The 21,232-nt window shown below is 37.5% G+C and overlaps 1 protein-coding gene across 1 annotated transcript in view; it reads right to left on the reverse strand.

The window, feature by feature from the left end:
* Positions 1 to 1,604: 1,604 nt before the first annotated feature.
* Positions 1,605 to 21,232, reverse strand: part of LOC148720104 (E3 ubiquitin-protein ligase RNF213-like) — a 21,055-nt gene continuing 1,427 nt past the window's right edge. The window contains exons 3-12 of the mRNA XM_088739109.1: positions 12,313 to 12,410; positions 11,327 to 11,483; positions 10,827 to 11,000; positions 8,961 to 9,058; positions 8,819 to 8,876; positions 7,917 to 7,991; positions 6,905 to 7,102; positions 6,442 to 6,531; positions 5,056 to 5,225; positions 1,605 to 2,823 (exon numbers count right to left, since the gene is read on the reverse strand). Coding sequence (XP_088595235.1) covers positions 10,917 to 11,000; positions 11,327 to 11,483; positions 12,313 to 12,410 — 339 coding nt within the window. The 3' untranslated portion in view covers positions 1,605 to 2,823; positions 5,056 to 5,225; positions 6,442 to 6,531; ... (3 more) ...; positions 8,961 to 9,058; positions 10,827 to 10,916. The remainder of the gene's footprint in view (positions 2,824 to 5,055; positions 5,226 to 6,441; positions 6,532 to 6,904; positions 7,103 to 7,916; positions 7,992 to 8,818; positions 8,877 to 8,960; positions 9,059 to 10,826; positions 11,001 to 11,326; positions 11,484 to 12,312; positions 12,411 to 21,232) is intronic.

The raw sequence follows: 21,232 nt of genomic DNA on the forward strand, positions 1-21,232 counted from the left end.
AGTCTCGATGAACGCACGCTAACGCATTAACCAATTGTTAATAGTGATTATGTACGAAATACCAAATCGTACTTTACAAGTATTGAACCCAATAAAAACCAGTAACAGAAACAGGATATTAAACGGAAGAGCTAAGCTTATATGTCTAACCTTACTATTTAAGTTGCTTCCGCCAGTATCCTTTTCCAATGCGCTGTTGTTAGCGCCCCCTTCGAAGTTGTGTTCATGAACATTCTTAATTTTTTCAGCAAGTGAGGTATTCGTCTCAGCATCATAGTTTTTTGTCCAATCGGCCGTCACAGTTTTGCCAGTATTTTCGTAGTTTGAACTCACATATGGCTTATTTGTTATCTCGTGAGAACTAGTATGAACTTTCCACATTTGGTTAGCTTTCAAGCAATGAAGTTCGTGGACCGGCCCATTCCGAAAGCACTCGACATCATTTAGCGTGGGCCTATCGCGAACGGCGTGTGCGTTTGCATGTGGGATGAGCTTATAAGACAGGAATCTTTGCATAGCGGTCGTCGTAAAACGCAGCATTCTGTAAATTACGTCGTTTACGAAGAACGAGCTCACGATCACAAGTTGTCGCACTCTCATCCCCAGTTTCGGCGGTTTACGCAAGGAACACCTGGAACCATGACCCCACCTTTTGGCGACCAAAACGGCTTGCATTTTCAGACTCGGGCTTTCCTACGGAAGCCCGAGTAAAAAGCTGCAAATTCGTTTTCCTTGACACCTAAGTTTCAGGAGAAACTGACTCACGCCTGACTGACAGAGTATACAGGAGGCTTACGCACACTGACCAATTCTTATCGTGTGATTCACACTAACAAAAGTCATTAAAATGAAGTATTTTCGAGTGTCTTTTAGAGCGCGACAAACCCCTTTGTCATCTCGAAGAAGAAGAAAAATCTATCATCGTACTTGGTTAGGCCGGTAGGTGATGGTGAAACGGCCAAATGAACGGCGGGATGACAGGATGCTTTGTAAGTGAAGTAAAGTTTACATGGGCGAGACTGGAACACCGCTAGAACGTATCAAGGAACGTGACAGATTTATTAAACATACTAGGACATAAACCTCCACCGTTTCAGAGCACACCTACCACACCGCTGAGCACTCACTCTGGAGCAAACAATAAAGTTCAAACATCGTGATCCTTGACTACTCATTCGGGAAAAAAGGCGACCGTCGAGGGAACATTTCTTACCAAAGGGCTAATCACAGCTAATTATTAAATCATGTAAAAAATCATATCTCAAAAATAAAAAAAGGCAGGAGAAGCTGACGGTGAGAAATCGTGTATTTTGCCTCCACGACCCAATCGGGCACACAAACCGATGATATCTGGTCGGTTTGGCCAACTAAGCCGCCGAATAGTTTCTATAGTACCAACGTGCTTAAAAAAGTATATACCATTGAAAGAAACGTTAAAGAGGGACACGAAAACCACTCAAAACTAACAGGTAGAAAAAACGGGAACGTGTAACTCCGACCACTTGTGCCACCCGCCCTCGGGGTTTTAGGGTATCCCATGTATAACATGGTACGCACAGATAGGTAACAGCTACTTAAGGAAGGAAAACGACAATATTTCAGAAAAAGATAACAAACAAAAACATAGATTTTATTGGAAAAGAAAACTAATAGCTTTACACGGCGAAGGCTGACCATAGAATAGCTTACCCTACTAACGATCCCATTTTACAAACAACGATCCCACAATATTACCTGCGCCTCGTCCCGTCTCCAGCCCTCCGATACGTGCCGACAAAATATCATGTTGTGCTAATTATCTCAAATTACGAAAAAAAGGAATTGTGATCAACGCAGCTATTGAGTAGTCCATACTGGGTGGTTTTAATCATAAAACATCCCCATGAAAATATAAACCCTGACAAAACAGCTCTGTTCATTATCCTGCCCCTCGGTGAATATGTCAACACAAGGTTCACAACAGCCTTAAACCTTTGAAATCTCCCCAAAGCTTCCCTACAGACCCAACATTGGGGGAAGGTCGAATCCACCCTTTGCTAGATATTTCTTTACCATGCCTCCTACGACTCCAGGAAATTTTGAGTAAAAAATGACCAATCATTTCTACATTATAGGTCTTCGCGTCTAATGCTACTTCACGCTGCTATTATTTTGAAACTTCTTGTGAAAAATCCCAATCGGTTTCCGCTCCACTCACGCCAATTTTAGCTCCATTTTGACTTAATCGCGGCCGTCGAGCATACTTTAAAAAGATCATTCTCCAAAAGTTGAGACATGACTAAAACAACTGATGAAGATTTATTGTCATTAAATGTCAGGGCTTTGCAAGCAATACGGGCTTATAATAGGATAAATAAGATAAAAGAATGAACAACAGTTTCCTTCAACTAGTTTAGCAACACTATAAACCCTTGTAAGGTATGAAGCAGAGCTCCAGGTAACTACATTGAAAGGATTTTTGGTTGTTTGCTTTTAGACGACCAATCGTCATCCTTTTTAAACAAATTTAATTGTTGTCGTGGTCCTATCCTCACTGGAATTTTTCAAAACTCTAAGAAGGAAATAAAGACCATGTAAACAACAGGTAACATACAGTCTGGCTCTGTAATTGGAGCAATCATAAAATTTGAACTCGGACTTAACATAAAGAGTCTGGCACGGAATCCCTCAAAACCAAAACGCTTCCCTCTCCTCAACAGAGGTTTTCCACACGTCGATCACGTGAGTCAGCTTCAAATCTTCTGGTAGTTGGTCGAGACCAGGAATTGGCATATGTTCGTTGTTGTCGAGGTGCCATTCAACGTAAAGCTTTAAGCTGAAAGACTGGGTGAACAAATACGATGGCAAAATATCAGTAATAAGTAACTGCTACAGAAAGGATATATAATGGAACACACTTTTCATCAATTGTAAAACTAAGGATACAATATTCAACGATGATTCGCAACAATTGAGTACCCAAGCACATAGAATTTTCCAAATTTGAAGTCTCATTTGATTTAAAAGATCACGATTTTCTCCTCAGAGCCGCGGAAAATTTTGACAGAAGAGTTGCTCGTAATATTTTGAAATCGGAAAAATCATTCGTCTTAATTTTTTGTTTTTGTTTTTGTTCATTAACTCTTGAAAATTAAGTTCCTTGACTGTTACTTCGTTAGATTTGCAAATATCAACTAATTAATTCCTGATGAATGCGCTGTTTTGGAGGTGGCATCTTTTCAAAATGGCGAAACTCATCCATTAGAAAAATCATATTACTATAGGTCATTGTCCTTATAAGGAATTTAAGGCCAGAGATACGTCATCAAAGGAGCCTGTAACCTTGAAATAGAATTACGTTTAAAAAAAACTGACCGAATAAGCGAGAACCCCATTCAATGGGGTAGTGTGTTTTATAACTCCAATTCAAGCTGTTTAGACACGAAAAAAAGCAATTTTGCAAATATTTGAAAAAAATTAAATAGAAACTTTAGTAATGCAACTGTGACACATCTTGCAAAGATTTTGTAACTAGAAGAGTACTACTAGTTAAGTTTTGTCTTTTTTCTTTTACTCCAAAGCTACAAAATATAAAATTTTTTGGAGTTGCTGATACCATACTTAATGGAACCGTTGTAAGACACCAGATGTGTTTCCAGGGGAAAGCCAGTGTCGTCATTTAGGCGCAAATGTGTATGAAAGGACCAGCACATAGATCAATTAATTGACTCGATTGTTTTACACAGCTTATCTTGACTCCATATAAGTTCTAATTGAGGAACCTCCGAGAGATTTGACAGCTATAATTGTTTGGCTGCATTAACGAATGAGGGAAAAAAAGTTTTGTAATCAACTCAATTGACACCCCGTATTTTGACTTTTTCCTCTGCATTGAAAAGAAAAAAATTGGAGGCGATTTGTTACTGTCATAGCGATTATCTCATATCGGCAGCATATTACATCATTGTTCTTGGTCAGACCCTTAATTTGATGCCTCTTCCATCCATGCATTTTTTATATTATTCCACCGGTCAGGCAGCGTTCTGTAATGCTTTGTTTGAGAGATGTGTCAAATTCGAAAAGACATTATTGTCCATAAGAAAATTACTATTAACAAGTCAATGAACAGCTTATGATTCAAGAATGGCTTTAATCTCATGAAATGAAATGATCAGTCGGAAGTTTATTTTTGAACATGAATTATTAACAAGAGTACCCAAGATTAATTAGAAATGACAGATTTTATATTTTGTTAGAGGGGAGCCAAAAGAAATTTGGAAAGGGAGGGAATCAGTCAAGTGTACGAGGAGCAACTATTACGTACCTAAATTGCTGTACAACAAATTTGGAGAAAGAAAATATTAGAGAGGGATTTGTCTCGAAAGGTTGCCTTGGGCAAATAACTGGACAGATATACCATTTGGTCTTTCATACACAGAAACTTTCGAAAGGAAGATCTGCCAAATAAGTAGACAAGGAAATGAGTAAAACATCCCAACAACGGTTTACAATATGAAACTGTTGCTTTGCTGGAATTTGAATTTGTATCCGCACTGTAAGTTGTTTGACAACGTGAGGATTATAAGACGGATGAGAGCCGTTATTCTGAACAGAAGACGCCTCCAAAACAGTTTGTTTATCACCAATTAGCTGAAGTACATTTAAATCAAATGTTAGGATGGAAAAAGGCAACTTTATTTTCTATAAAATCAAAAGGATGTCAGTTTCACACAATTACTAGTTTACAGGCGGGTCTACAGTCAAAATTTTTTTGCCGCTCAAGAGGAAATCGTAGCTGTGATGACGTAGCTGTGATGACGTCGAATATTGAAGATCGGAAAGATGATCTGAGTTGGGTGTTAACGAGGATACAAACATGTCCGCCAAATCTATCTATGCCTGTTAAACTGGTCTAAAACGTAGACTGTTTAAACTGTTTAAAAACCCATTTCTCGCACAAAAAGTCTTTGTTGTGAGTGGCAAGAGATATAACATCATTTCCATTACTTTTGGTCGTGAAGGAGTCATAAAACTACCGCTGATTCCCCATACCCATGAAAACGCTGGCTAGATTACCTCGTATCGTTTTTGTCTAGAGACTCCCCTACAATGTTGAGAGCAATTAGCTCCAACACCTCGAACACGAAGCGACCCAAATCAATCATTGGTAGGCTTTTGATAAACTTCATTTTCAACTTAACTGGCATTTTCTCCTTGAACATGTCTGGAATCTGTTCAAACGGATCCTATGTATAAAAGAAGGCCAATTTTAATAACTCGCAACTTTGTAGATCGCAAAATAAGAAAAATGATAATAGATAATAACGCTAATAATGATAATATTAACGTAAAAAAAATTGATATCATTCTACGATAGCATCTGGGGTAAAGAGGATTACATCAGCAATACAGGGAGGACTTTAAAAAGAGATACGACAACCCCAACTTGATGGAAAGCACTCCCGTGAAAAGATTCCTTTATGGCATATCTGGGAATGAAAGTTCTCGAGAACAGGGTACGACCTAAAATGTTTCATTATCTAGTGTGCAAACGCCTGTCTGGGAAGCCTTTCTCCCCACAACTTATGCCTGTCTGAGAAACTAGCGTTTTAGTTGCCCGCAATGTCAACCAGCTGAGCAAGAAATCATGCTGGTTGATAAATGTTGCCTCAAAAACATGTTGTCCGAGACAAACCACAGAAAGCGACATTTCAACTATTAATGAATTCTCAATCATAAGTTTTAAAGTTGATTCTGCTCGCGCTAAAATGGACTTTACTCTGAAGATCGATAGTTGGTGTAAAATATTCGTATATCTTATATGTATACATAGAACACTTATGTCATCGAAATTTTTTGTTGTTGCTATCTTTGTCCTTTTCAAAAGGTTATCAAAATAATCCTTTTTCGGAATTGTTTTGTGGGATTAGATGTCCTAAAGCTTTAAAGACTTGCTTTGTATTTTTTGTTCTGTTCTGGTTTATTAACGTGGCATTTACTTGGACTTACGCCTTGATCAGATAGAGAACTTAAGCAGAGACTTCTGAGATGTGGACGGCAACCGGAAGAAGAATAAAACCAACTCTGACGCGCTTTAACGCTAATGTATCGACCGTAAGTTTTTCGTTTTAGTATTTTAAAACAAACTGCACTGACCAAAAAGGTCTACTGAAGAACAGGAATATAAACTTTTAACTTCCGGCTACCGTCCGCGTCTAAAAAACGTTGGCACTCAAGCTCCCTATACACCGAATTGAAATATAGCGTCCAATTTGAATTACCATTGTTCTGGACTTACTAGCCTCGACTTCACGAAGAAACACAAAAGGATTATTACATGTGTGAGAGGCTAGTAAGTCCAGAACATTGGCAGTTAAAATTGGACGTCATATTTCGATTCGGTGTATTGAGCGGGCCGAAAATAAGGATTATCCCCTTCATCAAGGAAAAAATTTCTCTTACCTCATGTCCCCTTATGAAAATTGTTGCCCTCTGAAGGCTCAAGACGCGCCAGAGAAAAAGAACATGTTTCAACTGACAGTACTGCTCCGCCTAAGAAAGGTACAAAATGTGTTTCTTCCTGAGTTTTGATTATACTTTCTAAAAATAATCATAGCTACCTAGATAAAACCATGGGCGATCCAAAATATGAGAGAGTAAAACTCCTTTTCTAACAAATGGCTATTTTCATTGCTTCAAATATAAATTATATTTATCTTTTTCTTCCTACTTCAGTTTTTACCTATATTCTCCTTTCATCAAATTAAGGAAGATACATAATTTCTAATAAATGACAAGTTCTATGAATAAATTATCACCTTTCATAAGCGCTGTTTTAGTTGAGTGTAATGGTTGCAAAGTGAAAACGTAACCACTCCATGAAACTGTACAGTTGATTAATTAACGCTACACCAAAATGTTATACCTTTTGACTGAATTGTTGAATTGGTCGAGGCATACGCAGAACACTCTCCACGTAGTAATTTAGAGATGTTTCAGGTTGCCCTCCTGTGGAAGACAGGAAAGAAATACCGATGTCGAGTGATTTTAAAAAATCACAGACGTCTTCAAGCGAGTGAAACTCAGCTAAAATTTGTGTGCTCACTGCTGAGCTCAGAGGAACCTACGAAGACAAATAAAATTTCCTGAGGAGCTTGTTACAAAATATGGATGTTATTCATCAGCTGCGATCATCTCTTAAGAGAATTCATAATGTTTTTCTCTCCCTCATCATCTCTTAGAGACTCCAAAGAGTAATTTATTTCATTGGAAACCTGCTTTTACATATTTCGAAGAAGAGGCCACCGCTGCCACTGAGGTCTGAGCTAATCGAGGACTAAGCAGTTAGAATGGCGCATTAAAGGAGAAGGTGGATTTTAACATGAAGGTACATTTTGGAAAGAGCTTTCTCAACTTTAAGTAAGTTTTTGTAATGTAATTAATCTGAGTTGATTTCTTTTTTATTAATGTTTGTGAGTCTCAGACAAATGAGTGGTGAACATGCGGCCGACTCAGATCGGCTTTCTGTTTTTCGAGACTCCAGGTAGCGACGGTTCCGGGAGGCTTTTTTTGTGTTTGTTTTTTTGTTTGTCATGTTTGCCTTCGAGATTAAAATTTACACACAAACAATACTTTCTACACCAGTTCTTTCTAATTTGTTAAAGTGAAATTTTGTCCACGGACCGACTGACATAACCCTGCTCATTGACGAACAAAGTACACGAGTAAAACTCCCTCCCATTGCAGTAAAATGTGTATTGCAAATTTTAAACCCACATTCTCGATTTGAAATGAGCAACAGCTTAAGACGCTACAGCCATGTTTTAAGTTGTCTTGGAGCGCATCAGGTGGTCAAATAGAGCTGAATGCGCAGGTAACCAATTACAGCAATAGTAGGTAATGTGTAAAGTTGGATCACTCATACAACAAATTTTTACCTGTGGAACCTTGTTTCTCACTTTTGTGAAAACAGAGTGCAAGTGGACGTCTTTACTGAATGAAAACCTCTCATCCTATGGAGTTAACGCAATACGATGAAAAAATCATTTTAAAAGACTTATAATAATAAACACAACAAAACATCTGAACTAAAGGTCAAACTAAAAACGGCTGAAATTTCAAAATTCTACCCTCCCATCTCAAACAGCTGACGTATAAGGGGATTGTTACCTAAGGAGAAATCACATTCTGTTTAATGGCCACCACGGCTGCATGTATGGAAAGCCATACACAACAAAGTTGGCCGAGAAAAATTCTCTTGGCTGATAAATAATTTTTGTCTGTCGAGAAATATTTCCATTGGTCCAGAAGCATTTTTGACGATCGAGAAAACTTTTTTATCAGTCGAAAAATAATTTTGTTCGACGAGAAATGTTTTCGATAGTCAAGAAATGATTTAAAGGATCGAGGAAACTTTTTCATCGATTGAACAGTATTTTAACAAGTTGAGAATTTTTTGTTGATCTAGAATCTTTTTGGCCAATCAAGAATTTTTTTGTCGATCGAGAAATTAGATGCTCGTATGCTGGTCAGCGGGCGTTTTCGCGCCAAACTATGATTAAATGGTACAGACAGAACTATTTTTCACTGTACCACGAGAGTACTAGTAGGGTCTTAAATTTTCCCTTCCACGTGTAGTTTTGCTAACAGCCATTTAGACCCGGAGGTTTTGTTTTAATTTTCATTCTGAACGAATTTCAAAATAATTTCATTCCCGTTGGTAGGCTATATGCCAAATGGATCCTGCCTCTTTGTGATGTTTCCCTTTAGAATAAGTTAATGTTGCCAAGGGTCTACGATTTCAAACGTACCTCTAGACATCGCGTTATGATAAACTTACCAAGACGGTTGTAACAGACTAGCAATTGCATAGATTGTTGAATCCTTTCCTCGAGGTTCTTAAAGAAGAAAGAACGAAAATGACAAGTGAAAACTTCGAAGGTGTTAAACCTAAACTCCAAGGAATACCATTAAAGACATACCATTAAAACTGGTGCTACAACTCTTTCACTGAAAGCTGTTTCTTACTCTTTACGATCATTCTTCCTTTTAAGGTCAACTTTTTTGTAGGCTTTTCCTCCTTAAAAAGTAAAATAAAGAATTAATACCGACACAGTCTCTGGTTTTAACCGCGTTAAGCATTCAGTATAGGTAAAGAACTAATATATTAGTTTGCTTAAATTTATTTCAAAAAGTTTCTTAGCTTTTTAAAGTTTTTTGTGGGGGATTTGCTTTTCATACAGTAGTGTGCAAAATTAATTCAAACGATTGTCGTCGTTTGTTGCGCTTTGTTCTTCCAATATTTAACAAATGGTAAACACCACAGCGTACACTATTGAGAAGCGTAAGAGTCGCTCGAGGCTATCGCCTCGAGCGACTCTAGCTTCTTGAGTGCTTAGCAAACCTCCCAAGTGCATCTATAACTTAATAGTGTACGCTGTGGTGTTTACCATTTGTTTTATAACATAACATTAACACAGTGTAGCTAAAAAGTTCCCTTTCATTTAACAAATCTTACGTGACCAGATAAAACAAGCACGCGCGGAAAAATAGTCTTTGCATTTGCTCAAGTCAGCAGCGTACACCCATGGGCAAATGGGGGACGCTAAATTGACCAATCAGAGCGCGCGCTTTACTTTGGTTATGTTATAAATCGCAGATATATCATTAATTCTTTTACTCCTTAGAGCGATAAATCGACGAGATATCGGAACTTCCCTGCGATATCTCATTCCAACGATTCAGTATTCCAACGAGTAAGTGTTCCAACGCTTAAGTGTTCCAACGATATGTCGTTCCAGCGATTTATCGCTGGGTCAGGGATAAGTCATTGCGATATATCGTTCCAGCGATAGATCGCCTTAGCGAGTTTTCGTGTGTATTCAAAAGGGCCTCTCTGCATTTCCATATCTGTCTTTAAAGTTTTACTATTAGGAGGTGGACACGCCTCGACTGTGATGCTCTTACAAGTGCAAAAAGCGGTATTTTGATAGGGAAAAGTCAATGGATTTTACTCTAACAGAGAGCTTGTAAAGCAGGGTTCCAGTATGTTTCAATATGCTGAAAAGAACGCTGAGGATGTTTTAAGTGGGTGTTCCCGACGGTCTACGCTCGATCAGGTCTGTTGCAAAGTGTGTTTCAAAATGATCGCACAAATATTATATTTCGTACAAATATTAAAAGACGAGTCTACCTACGCTTACGATAGTCATCAAATTGCAGGATTGGTAGGGAATTCCATGGTACAGTCGGAACAACATGAATATAGGTGGCGTAAAATGTAGCTAACCAAAACTCTTAAAACGAGCATTATGACAAGAAAACCAAAAAGCGAGAAAAGCACACTTATGTATATTGCCAAGTCTTGGCTTCCCGGTCTCTCATCCAAATGCTCAAAAAACTCAGCCTATCCACCAAATGGACCAATTAAGATTATTCGTTTGTTAGGACCAGAATTTCTTCGTTCAGAACACCGGTGTTTCCTGCGAACTCTTAGTTTCCCACCTTAATTTTTGTCCCTTGTTAAAAAAGAGGCAAGTGTGACATTGATTTCAAACAGTTTGAATGTAAATTTGAGTAACTTTTGCAAAAACGACAAAATGCTTATCAAAGGTTGCTTGGTTCACAACTTGTATGTTCTAAAGGTTTCCCTTCAGGAATTTCCCCCAGCACGAATATGCTTTTCAATAGAGAATATCTGCTTTCCTTCAAAACGAAAAATGGATGGAGAATTCGCCAAAGCAAAAATTTTCATTACCCCGAGCAAGTACAAAAAGTACATATAGTTTTCCTTTGCAGGTGATGTTCTGCAGCCCTCTAGAGTTCCATTGACAAAGGATTTAGCTTACCTTCGATGATCATCTGAGAAATGACCAAGTGGATACAAAGCATTGTATCGTCTATACTCCTCACCAAGCTATCGGCGAGAGCAACCACGTCTAACGCCAGGTGATCCCATAAAAAGCGTGCCAAATTTTGGGGGGGGGGATTCTAGGATCGACGTTTATGAGGGTGGAAATATCCTGCACAAAGCAAAGTGAAAGAAAAGAAAAGCTAAACTAACAAAACAAATGGGTCTCAAATCTCAAATGCCGATTCATAAACCATTTTCTATGACTTATTTGCAGATGAAATGAAAGCAAAAGCGGGGCATTTAAAGCATACGCTTAAAACTCTAGCGGTGGCAAAGTCAAGGACAACAATAAAGACAGACAGGCTAATATAAAGCTCTCTTCTGGATGCTGGTAGGCTCAAGGGGGAAACAGGAATACGAAGCTGAGGATGATTCAGTGAGTATGAAGCTGTTTGCAATAGATGTAAAGGACACACAGGCTAACATAAAGCTCACCTCTGGATGCCTGTAAGCTCCCTCGATCATGGCACAATGCATTAGAACCTTTGTGATGCCAACGATAACAGGCGACAAATTCCTTTCAGGAACAAGACCTTTTCCCCTATTGTAAGCATGGCCAAGAACGTGACCCGTTTTTGTGCGATCACTTCCGCTGTGCAAGAAAAATTACACAATCAGACGTTCTCCATTATTAGTTGCAATTTTACCCACGGAGAAACTTGACACAAGCCAGTAATTAGTGTTTTAAACACAAGCAGTAAGGCTATTGATTAGAGGATTTCTGTGAATAAAAATATCGCCTTAGCAGGCCGCATACAAAGTATTCCACCAAGAAAAAAAGGTAGCAGTTTCAATTTTCACCAATTTTATTATTCAAAGTGAACTTTTGGCATCAAGGTCTGCAGATATAGATTCCGTCGAAAAATGTGTGAAAGATCATAATGACGAAGTGACAAAATAAACAAGCCACTAATAAATAATTAAATAAATAAAGGATAAATTAATTCAGAAAACAATTTCTTAATCACGCCACTTGATTCATTCACTCATTTGTATTATTATTTGCACACTCACTCATTTGTATTATTTTTGTTTGTTATGGCGCTTGGCATGTTTACAAAACATTGCTTGGTCGTACTGTTGTTATTAGCCGGTTAGCTTGTTCAGAAATTTTACTTTCAATTAACGTAAACAGAGCTAGAGAGAAGTCCGGAAAATGGTCGGACATAATACAAATTGACAGATAGTAAGCTTTGGCTAAGCTCCGTGTTTTGTACTCTGATAGAGCACGCTCTTTAAACCAAGCAGCGCACGTTAGATCCGAACTTTATCTTAAAAAGTGATGAACGACTTCTGAAAAAAAATCTAACTAACAGTGTTCTATTTGGTTGAGAGTGGTATAGAGTAGTAAAACTCTTTAATGCAACGAGTAAATGACTTAAAAAAATTGCATGAAGATCGAAATAAGGCAAGTCTCCTACCTCCTAACTGCAGTATTTCCTCCATAAGGCTTGTGGTTGGACCCGCCTATAGGATGGTTACACTCTGGGCAAGCTTTGTTCACCATAGGTCGACCGCACTAAAAAAGCGTTGAAAACTATGAACTTTATTTATAAGTAATGTGGGAAAGGACTGAGCAATAACACAAGCTACAACTTTAACTTCACCCTTTCTTGCCTAATCTACGCCGATCAGATTTTAAAAAAGCAAATAAAAGTACTGGCTGCCTTTAATAACCACAGGGGCTAACAAGCAAGGCAGCCAATGATTTAGGTACCGTTTTTCCTCGAATAAGCGCACCCGCTCTGATAAGCGCCCCGCCCCCCTCATGTAAGTTCCCATCCTCTAAGCCATAATGTCAAACAACCATCCTTCTCGAATAAGCCTCCCTCCTCCCTCCTCACTACTTTATTAAATAGTGCGGATACAAGGAAAACCCGTTTCTTTTGCCACCTCACCTATGGTCTTTTACCTTCAACTACAGTAGAACCTTAGCGGAATCAGTACTGAAAAATAATGTGCCCCACCCCTCTCCCCTCATCCCCTAGATTAAGCGCCGTCCTGCAAATAAGCGCTTCTCCTCAGTTAGTCGAAACTTTAAATAAGGGCCTAGGCGCTTATTAAAGAAATGCGTCATTTAGAAACAAAGTAAATTGCAGGTCGGAAAAATACCCTTTCATATGATTATTTATATCTTATCAAGATCTAGGTATAAACTAATATTGACTGCATTTTCAAGCAATCAATAACATGATAATGAGATATCATATGGACTTAGAATAGGAGAAACTAAGTACTATGTAAGTGCGGCAGTTTACCACAGACTACTATACGAAATGCAAAGCAGCGGACACATTATGATTGTAGGAAAGGGCACGCATGTTTTGTTACCTCCTCAGAATGACATTTGCTCATAAAAGCAAATTAAAGAAATTTTGACAGTGTATGACCACAGGGGAAGTATTTTAAAAATCAACAGTACTTGACATATTGTGACTTGTTCCCATTGCGAGTTTGTACAAAATCTTTGGGTTTAAGAGGGACTGTCAGAAAAAATTGTTGTACGTTCGCCTTTGGATGGTGAATATTCTTAATTTAGTCTATATCAATAGACCCTAAGAAATTAGAAAACTTGGTTTTCACGACTGGAAAGGAGTATTGAAATAGTATTGAAAACCTCAAAACAGCTCCTCTGAACTCACTACGAATTAGAAAAACTTAAGTTTGGCTCCCAAATAATAGTAGTAGTAGCTAGTTGTTCTTTATTTAATGTGGCACTACACTTAGCTACAAGCTACTTTCCAGGAGGCCCACAACAGAATATACAATAAAAATTTACAACCTACATCAAGAATTATGTACATTAAATAAAATATTACAAAAAGGATATCGCAAATTTAAATATATATTTGTATACATGTGTAGTAAAACAGAGGTAAAAAAACTAAAAACTTAAAATTTTAGGCGACGAATATCGTGAAGAAACGTTGTTGTGCCAGCCTTTGCGCGTATACCATCTGGTAGCGCGTAATCATAATAAGTAATCACTCTGATCGTTTCAACCACCGCTGTCACATTGTTTTGCAAAAGGGATAATCACACAAGAACACTGCACATACGATCGTTGATGCCTGCAGCGATTACTGAGGGCGATCGCGGTCGCTTGAGTCGCTTGTAGTCTATCCTGGCGATTGGTTGTGGCACACTATGGCGATCGTCGATGTATCAGCAAAACGTTTCCTAATACAGTGTAACCTCGATTTAACGAACCTCTATATAACGAAGTCCTCGGTATAACGAACAATACTTTTCAGCCCGGCTAAAGTTAAAGTAAAATTTATCCCGCAGAACCTCGATATAACGAAATCCTCGTTATGACGAAGACAATCCAGAAGCCCAAACGTATACCTCGATATAACGAACAAATGTCAACACCTGACCAAAGACAAAAGCAAAACAGACCAACAGTGCAGTACTATACAGTAGCGTTCTGCTTTTTAATACCGTGCCCACTGTTCATGTTCATTATGGCATTTGACAAGTCAGGCACAAAAGAAAGGGAATTTCCGCGCTCGTCCTTTTGAATGAAAGGCACATTTTAACGAAACACAAGATATGGGCAACTAGATATTTTTTTCAATTAAGCGTCTTGATTAGCAATTTTAGTAAATTAAAGAATGAAAAAAAATGAGGCAATTTTCATTGGGAGAATTTTTGATTGGGCGTCTTGATTAGCAATTTTATGGTAAAATAAAGGGGTTTTCTTTTGTTGAAAGTTTCTGTTCGGTTGTGCTATTCATTAACCTTTTCATTATGACATTTGACAACCCAGTTGCAATTGTTAATATTTTGTTGAACTGTTTAGTTACCTGTGCTGTAGCTATGTACAGACCTGTACAGTGTACTTTAGCTTCATATAGACATTGAGCACAACGCCACACACACTAAGTATTTAGCTCTAAACTAGGAGCAGATTGGGGGCAATTAAATTAAATTAATAGGCCACAAAAACAATAACAACAATTATTAACCTTACCTCGATATAACGAACATTTTGGTTGTTTTTCCGCAAATTCGTTAAATCGAGGTTTTCGATATAACGATCCTTCGATATAACCAATTTCCCCAGTCCCTTGGCACTTCGTCAAATCGAGGTTCCACTGTAACACTAGTTTGAACCCCACAGTATTTTCCCGTTCAAAGCGATTTTTGGCCGAATAGAACCCGCTTCTCTCGGGTAAAAAAGGGTGATAAATGGGACATTTACCACTTCAAAACTAGAACCAAGTAGCTCGTGTGGATTACTACAGTATTTTTTCGACCGTTGAATTGGCAAAAAGGTAAACATGATTATTATCAGTATGCTGTTATGTTTTTGAAATCAAATCGTACGTCCGACGACTTTGCATATATATGAACACAACAGCTCCCTAGGAAGGAAAGCCTAGTGATTTGGCTCCAAATTTTTTACCTCCACCCAATATCAATTCATTGTCTGCAGAAATGTAATGAAAAGAAAGAAAGATGTTAAGTAGGAGAAATTGTTCGATTTAGCATCAGATTCTCGAACCTGAAATTATGAGAAAGGTATTACAAAGATACGTATGATGTACGATCCTCGCAGTAGATAGCGCTATTTATGCAATAGCGAAAATCAGACCTGGAAAAAAATCAGGCCTGTACGGGACTCGAACCACTGAACTCTGTGATACCAGTGCAGCGCTCTACCAATTGAGCTAACAAGCCAACTGGGAGCAGGCCGTTAAGTTGATTCGTAATAAACCCGTGAAAGTGATAAATGAGTGGTCTATTGCGAGGATCGTACATCATACGTATCTAATACCGCAGTACAAAATATATGAACTTCATATATTCAATGTATCTCGTATTACAAAGAGTTGACAGTAAAGTGACGAGAAAAATCCTGTTTTTCGTCTTATTTCCTTACGCAATTGTCAATACTGGTGTTAACTGTACATAATATTACTAGGACGGGCCAACTAACAGAGATCAAAAAACAAAACTCACATGATGGAACACGCTACTGATTGTATTTTCCATTGCAGATCATTGTCACAAAGAGTGATATAGAGCCTTGATTGCTTAAAATACGATGCAGAGGTTAGTGGGATTCCTTTTAAGAGGGAAAGTTAAGAAACCCATAAACCATACCCCTAAAATATCCACCGCCGTTTACAGCTATGTCCACTAACAAGAATGTGAAGATATAAAGTTGGTATACAAATTCAATCAAGGTTTTGAGAAGGCAGTTTTATGTAGAGCTGTCTGCCAATCAACATCTTTAACCCTGCTTTGCAGACGTTGTCTTCAGGCGTACAAATATTTTCGTGCGGGTAACTATCATGTTTAACTCCAAAAAAAGTCAAGGAGGTAAATCTAAAAATTGCAGCCATAAAAAAAAAAAGAAAAAAAAAACAATGACCCATTCCGAAATCAACTTGTTATCTTTAGCTTCATAGCAATAGTTTATCCGTAACAATGGGTTATCCCACATATGTACCTTTTGGGTGCCTAGTCTCTTATTCTGCCATTTTATTGGCTGGGGAAAACATGCAATTAAAAGCAAAAAAAAAAAAAGAAAAAAGGGGAGGCGTTTCGTGAGTAAATGGCACTTTTGAGAACTCATCGGATTTTAGGGGTTCGCCAGTGACTTTAAAGTGGATGTATCAAACTGAAAAAAGTTAATAAAAGTCTATGCTAGTGAAGGCTATAATTGTCTCAAGATTGTAACAGTTTGCTTTCCCTAACTTATCTAAACTCAATTTGGCTGCCAGGAAGGACTCTATCCGCTCATTAAGGTGATTATGCATTGATTGATCGTTACACATTGTATATGTACTGCATAAGTAACTGGTTGTCAATTTAATTGATATTTAGGCCACAGTTTAGGAAATTTCTTTTGCCCGACCTTTTTATGTCTTTCGTGTGTACCCTATGAGATTTCCGACCCTTAGAAATTGATTTGAGCGCCACTTTACGATTAAATTTCCACAAAACTTTAAATCTGCTGGAAACCTGGAAAAAAACCCAGCAAGTATAATGATTTTTATTCTGCTTGCTAAAAGGAACGTAAGTCCTAACAAACCATGCACAAGCACCAACCGAAAGTATTTGATGGAGATCCAAGTATGCGCGTTAATGCCGGAATCCCATGATTTTTGGACAAAAATCTGATTATCTCGGAGTCTGGCATGTCAAACCGCTGACATTGAACCGAAGAGAATTTGGGGTCGAGATTGACAAGAATGCAGAATTTCCCGTCTGTGGCGCTTGGCCATGCTTAGAATACTAAAATTGTTTTCGGACACAAAGTCGATGGGAGATGTTAGCATTCTAGGAAAGGCGAGTCCGGCATTTCTGGTTTTTTAAGTTAACTTTAATGGAATCAAAGATCGAGTGATGAGCGGACGCTGAGCTGAGCGGATGCATATTTCTCGCTCTGTGTGATTTTATTCTATTAAGTTTCCCTAATTATGGCTGGTAAAGGAAACCAACTAAAAAAAGAAAATCAGCAGTTAAGGAATGAAATTGAAGATCTCAAGAAGCAACTGGATAAATTGACTGAGGAAATTGGACATCGACGTGAAGAAATCAATCATGATGCTGGCATCGAACATGGCGGCGACACTGTGGGCAAAGAACGATCAGTTGAGTTTGTTTCAGCTCAATGCGATGATTTTGAAGCGTTTAAAAAGTACGCATCGAAAGAACTGAAGCGTTTAAGCTCAAGGCTAAATGTAATTTCTGATACTTGCGATAGAATCTCGCAGTCAATTGATGGCTTCGAAATGTACAGCTACCAATTTAACATCAAAGTTATCGGTTTACCGTTGCTGGCAGCGAAAGAGACGACCGAGCAGACAGCTAACCTGTGTCTTCAACTATTTCATCAGATGGGAGTGAAAGATGTTTCGATAAATGACATTGACATTGCCCACCGAGTTCCATCAAGGAATCCCTCGAATCGACCAGACGCAATAGTTTGTAAATTTGTTAGAAGGATGGTAAAGGAAAAAATCATGGCGTCTAGGAAGACAATAAGGAACATAACAGCACAGCAACTAGGATTTTCTTCAGAGATTGATGTGAGTCACCTCAATATTTACGATCATCTGACACCTCGTCTACAAACCCTTCTGTATGAGGCAAAGAAGTTCAAAGAAGCCAACAGCTTCAAATTCTGCTGGGCGAAAAATGGTTCCGTATTTCTCAGGAAATCAGAGAATTCACCGATCCGCAAATTTGCAAATATGGAGGACCTAAACGCATTTACCCAAGGATAGAGATAAGTAACGCAGTGACAATATTATTGCTAGTTTTTAATATCTCACCTATGATATGATTTCAAACGCGCTTTAGATGCAAAAGCGAACCAGAAGATACAAAGAACAGGACCGAAATAGAAAACTCTTTCTTAAAGAACTTCCATATTATAACTTCACTGGCAACTTAACTCTCTACCACGGGCAATTTAACAACTCTCTGATCCAAAATCAGCTACCAACTAAGAGACAACTCGAAAACCTAAATGGTTTGCATGATCTTGATCTTTTCAGACTAAACTCAAATCTTGATGACAGTTTAAATACCAACAATAACTTATTCAATCAACAAATCTACAGCCGTTATTATTCTCCGTATAATTTTAATAAAAACCTAAATACCCAAATAAGAGACGTGATGGAAACGAGCTTTTCGATTTTTCATAACAATATCATCAGTTTAAATCACAATCTCGAAAAACTCCAAACCAACTACTTATCAGAAATGGATTTTCAGTTTGATATTATTGGACTTACAGAAACGAAAATAACTAAAACGACTGTTAATATTAGCTTTGAAATTCCAGGTTACACTTTTGAATACGTAGCCACACCATTGGCGTCAGGAGGCGTCGCGCTTTTTATCAATGAAGACCTTAATTACACAGTGCTTGAAAGGGTCTCTTGCGAGGCGTTTCAAGCATTGTGGATAGAAATTTCCCATGAGAAACAAAAAAATGTCATATGTGGAATAATTTATCGTCAACACAACTCCCCAGATCAATTCATTGAATATTTTAATGATACAATCGAAAAACTGGCTTCCACTGGGAAAACACTTTATTTAATGGGTGACTTTAACCTATGTCTTTTAAAGACGGAATCATCTTCATATAGTCAGGATTTCCTACTGGCCCTACAAAGTTTTTATCTTGTTCCAACTATTGACAAACCAACACGCGTACGTAATAACTCAGCCTCTCTTATTGATAATATTTTCGTTAATAATCCTGATCAAGTTCTAATTAGTGGAAACATTATTACCGATGTCTCTGATCATTTTTCTCAATTTTGTATTTTGAAATCTAAGCGAGACAAACCTATCAAGAAAACAATTAAAAAACGCGACTTCTCTCAATTCTCCTATGAGGAATTTAAAAATGATTTGTCCGCGATCGACTGGGATGCTATTATTGCCTCAAAAACAAATAATATTGATGAACTATTCTCATCTTTCTACAGAAAATTAGATTCAGTCGTGAATAACCATGCGCCTGTTAAAATTTTATCCAAACGTAAAATTAAACAACTTGCAAAACCGTGGATAACAAAAGGAATAAGGACATCAATAAAAATAAAGAACAAGCTATATGTTAATGGAATACATAGTAAATATAAATATTATAGAAATAAAATTACAAACCTTATTCGTTTGAGTAAAAAACGTTATTACTATGATTTCTTTGAGAAAAATACAAATAATATGAAAAAGACGTGGAAAGTAATAAATGAATTAATAAATAACCAAAGGACAAAAAGCAGAGTGTTAACGAAGCTGAAAGACCCAAGCAATAACAATCAAATAACACAAAATCCTTCCAGATTACCAAATATTCTAAATAAGCATTTTGCAAATGTAGGTAATTTACTAGCAAGTAAATTGCCAAAGAAAGATAACTATATGAGTTATCTTGGTAAATTGAAATCACCTGATTCTTCTTTCTTTTTCAAACCCATTACACCAGAAGAAGTTAAACAGGAAATATTATCCCTACCAAATAATAAATCCTGTGGCTTATACTCCTGCCCTACACAACTGCTTAAATCTTCTTGCAATATCATATCTCCAGTTCTTTCTTACATTTTCAATTTATCTGTTATCCTTGGTGTCTATCCTTCAAAACTTAAGATTTCTAAAATAACGCCAATATATAAAAGTGACGACGAGACCGACCCTTCAAACTATCGACCAATATCTCTTTTGTCTAATTTTAATAGGATTTTTGAAAAACTTTTGTACTTCCGGATGAAGGAATTTATTGACAAAAACAACCTATTGTACTCCTCACAGTATGGCTTTCGCAAGTCACATTCCACAGAGCATGCAGTACTTGATATTGTCGAAGATATACTACGTAATATGGATAAACGGTACTTCTCATGCGGTGTCTTTATTGACCTGAAAAAGGCATTTGATACGGTCAATCATGAAATATTACTCGATAAATTGAACTTTTACGGTTTCCGTGGATTGATAAATGACTGGTTTCAATCATATTTAAAAAATAGAACACAAACAATTCAGATTGGAGAACATTTATCAACAAAACTTATCTCCCCCTGTGGTGTCCCCCAGGGATCAGTCCTTGGACCTCTTCTATTTTTACTTTACATAAATGACATTCACCTTTGTTCTGATAAACTAAAATTTTATCTCTTTGCGGATGATACTAATATACTTTATGCTGATAAGAATCTTAAGGCGATCGAGCAAACGGTTAATGTAGAGTTGAATAACGTACATGACTGGTTAACTACAAATAGGTTGACATTGAATACAAAAAAATCAAATTTCTTAATTTTTCGTCCTCATCAGAAAAAAATGCATTTTTCTCCACAAATAGGTATTTTAGATTGTGAGACAAACCGAAGAGTTAGTTTAGAGCAAAAAAGTTATATCAAATATCTAGGCGTTTTAATTGATCAAAATTTGTCATGGAAAAACCATGTTGACTCTGTTATCGTAAAAATAAGTAAAACAATAGGGATGATTGCAAAGCTGAGGTACTTCGTTCCCTCTACTATCCTTGTAAATATTTATAATTCATTAATTCTACCTTATATAACTTATGGACTCCTTGCCTGGGGCAATGCGTCAAATGCTTATTTAAACAAGATTTTAGTTCTTCAAAAGCGAGTTTTGCGCTTAATCTATTTCACCGATCGAAGAGAGCATGCCATCCCTTTATTTGCCAAAGCAAAAATTCTGCCTGTTACGTTCCTATATTATGAAGCCGTAAGTAAACTTATGTTTGACGTGCACAACCAGAGGGCTCCCATTAATATTTTGAAACTTTTTACTAAAACATCTCATATTCATACCTACAATACTCGATCA

Source organism: Stylophora pistillata, chromosome 11 (assembly GCF_964205215.1).
Source record: "Stylophora pistillata chromosome 11, jaStyPist1.2, whole genome shotgun sequence".
Lineage (NCBI taxonomy): Eukaryota > Metazoa > Cnidaria > Anthozoa > Scleractinia > Pocilloporidae > Stylophora > Stylophora pistillata.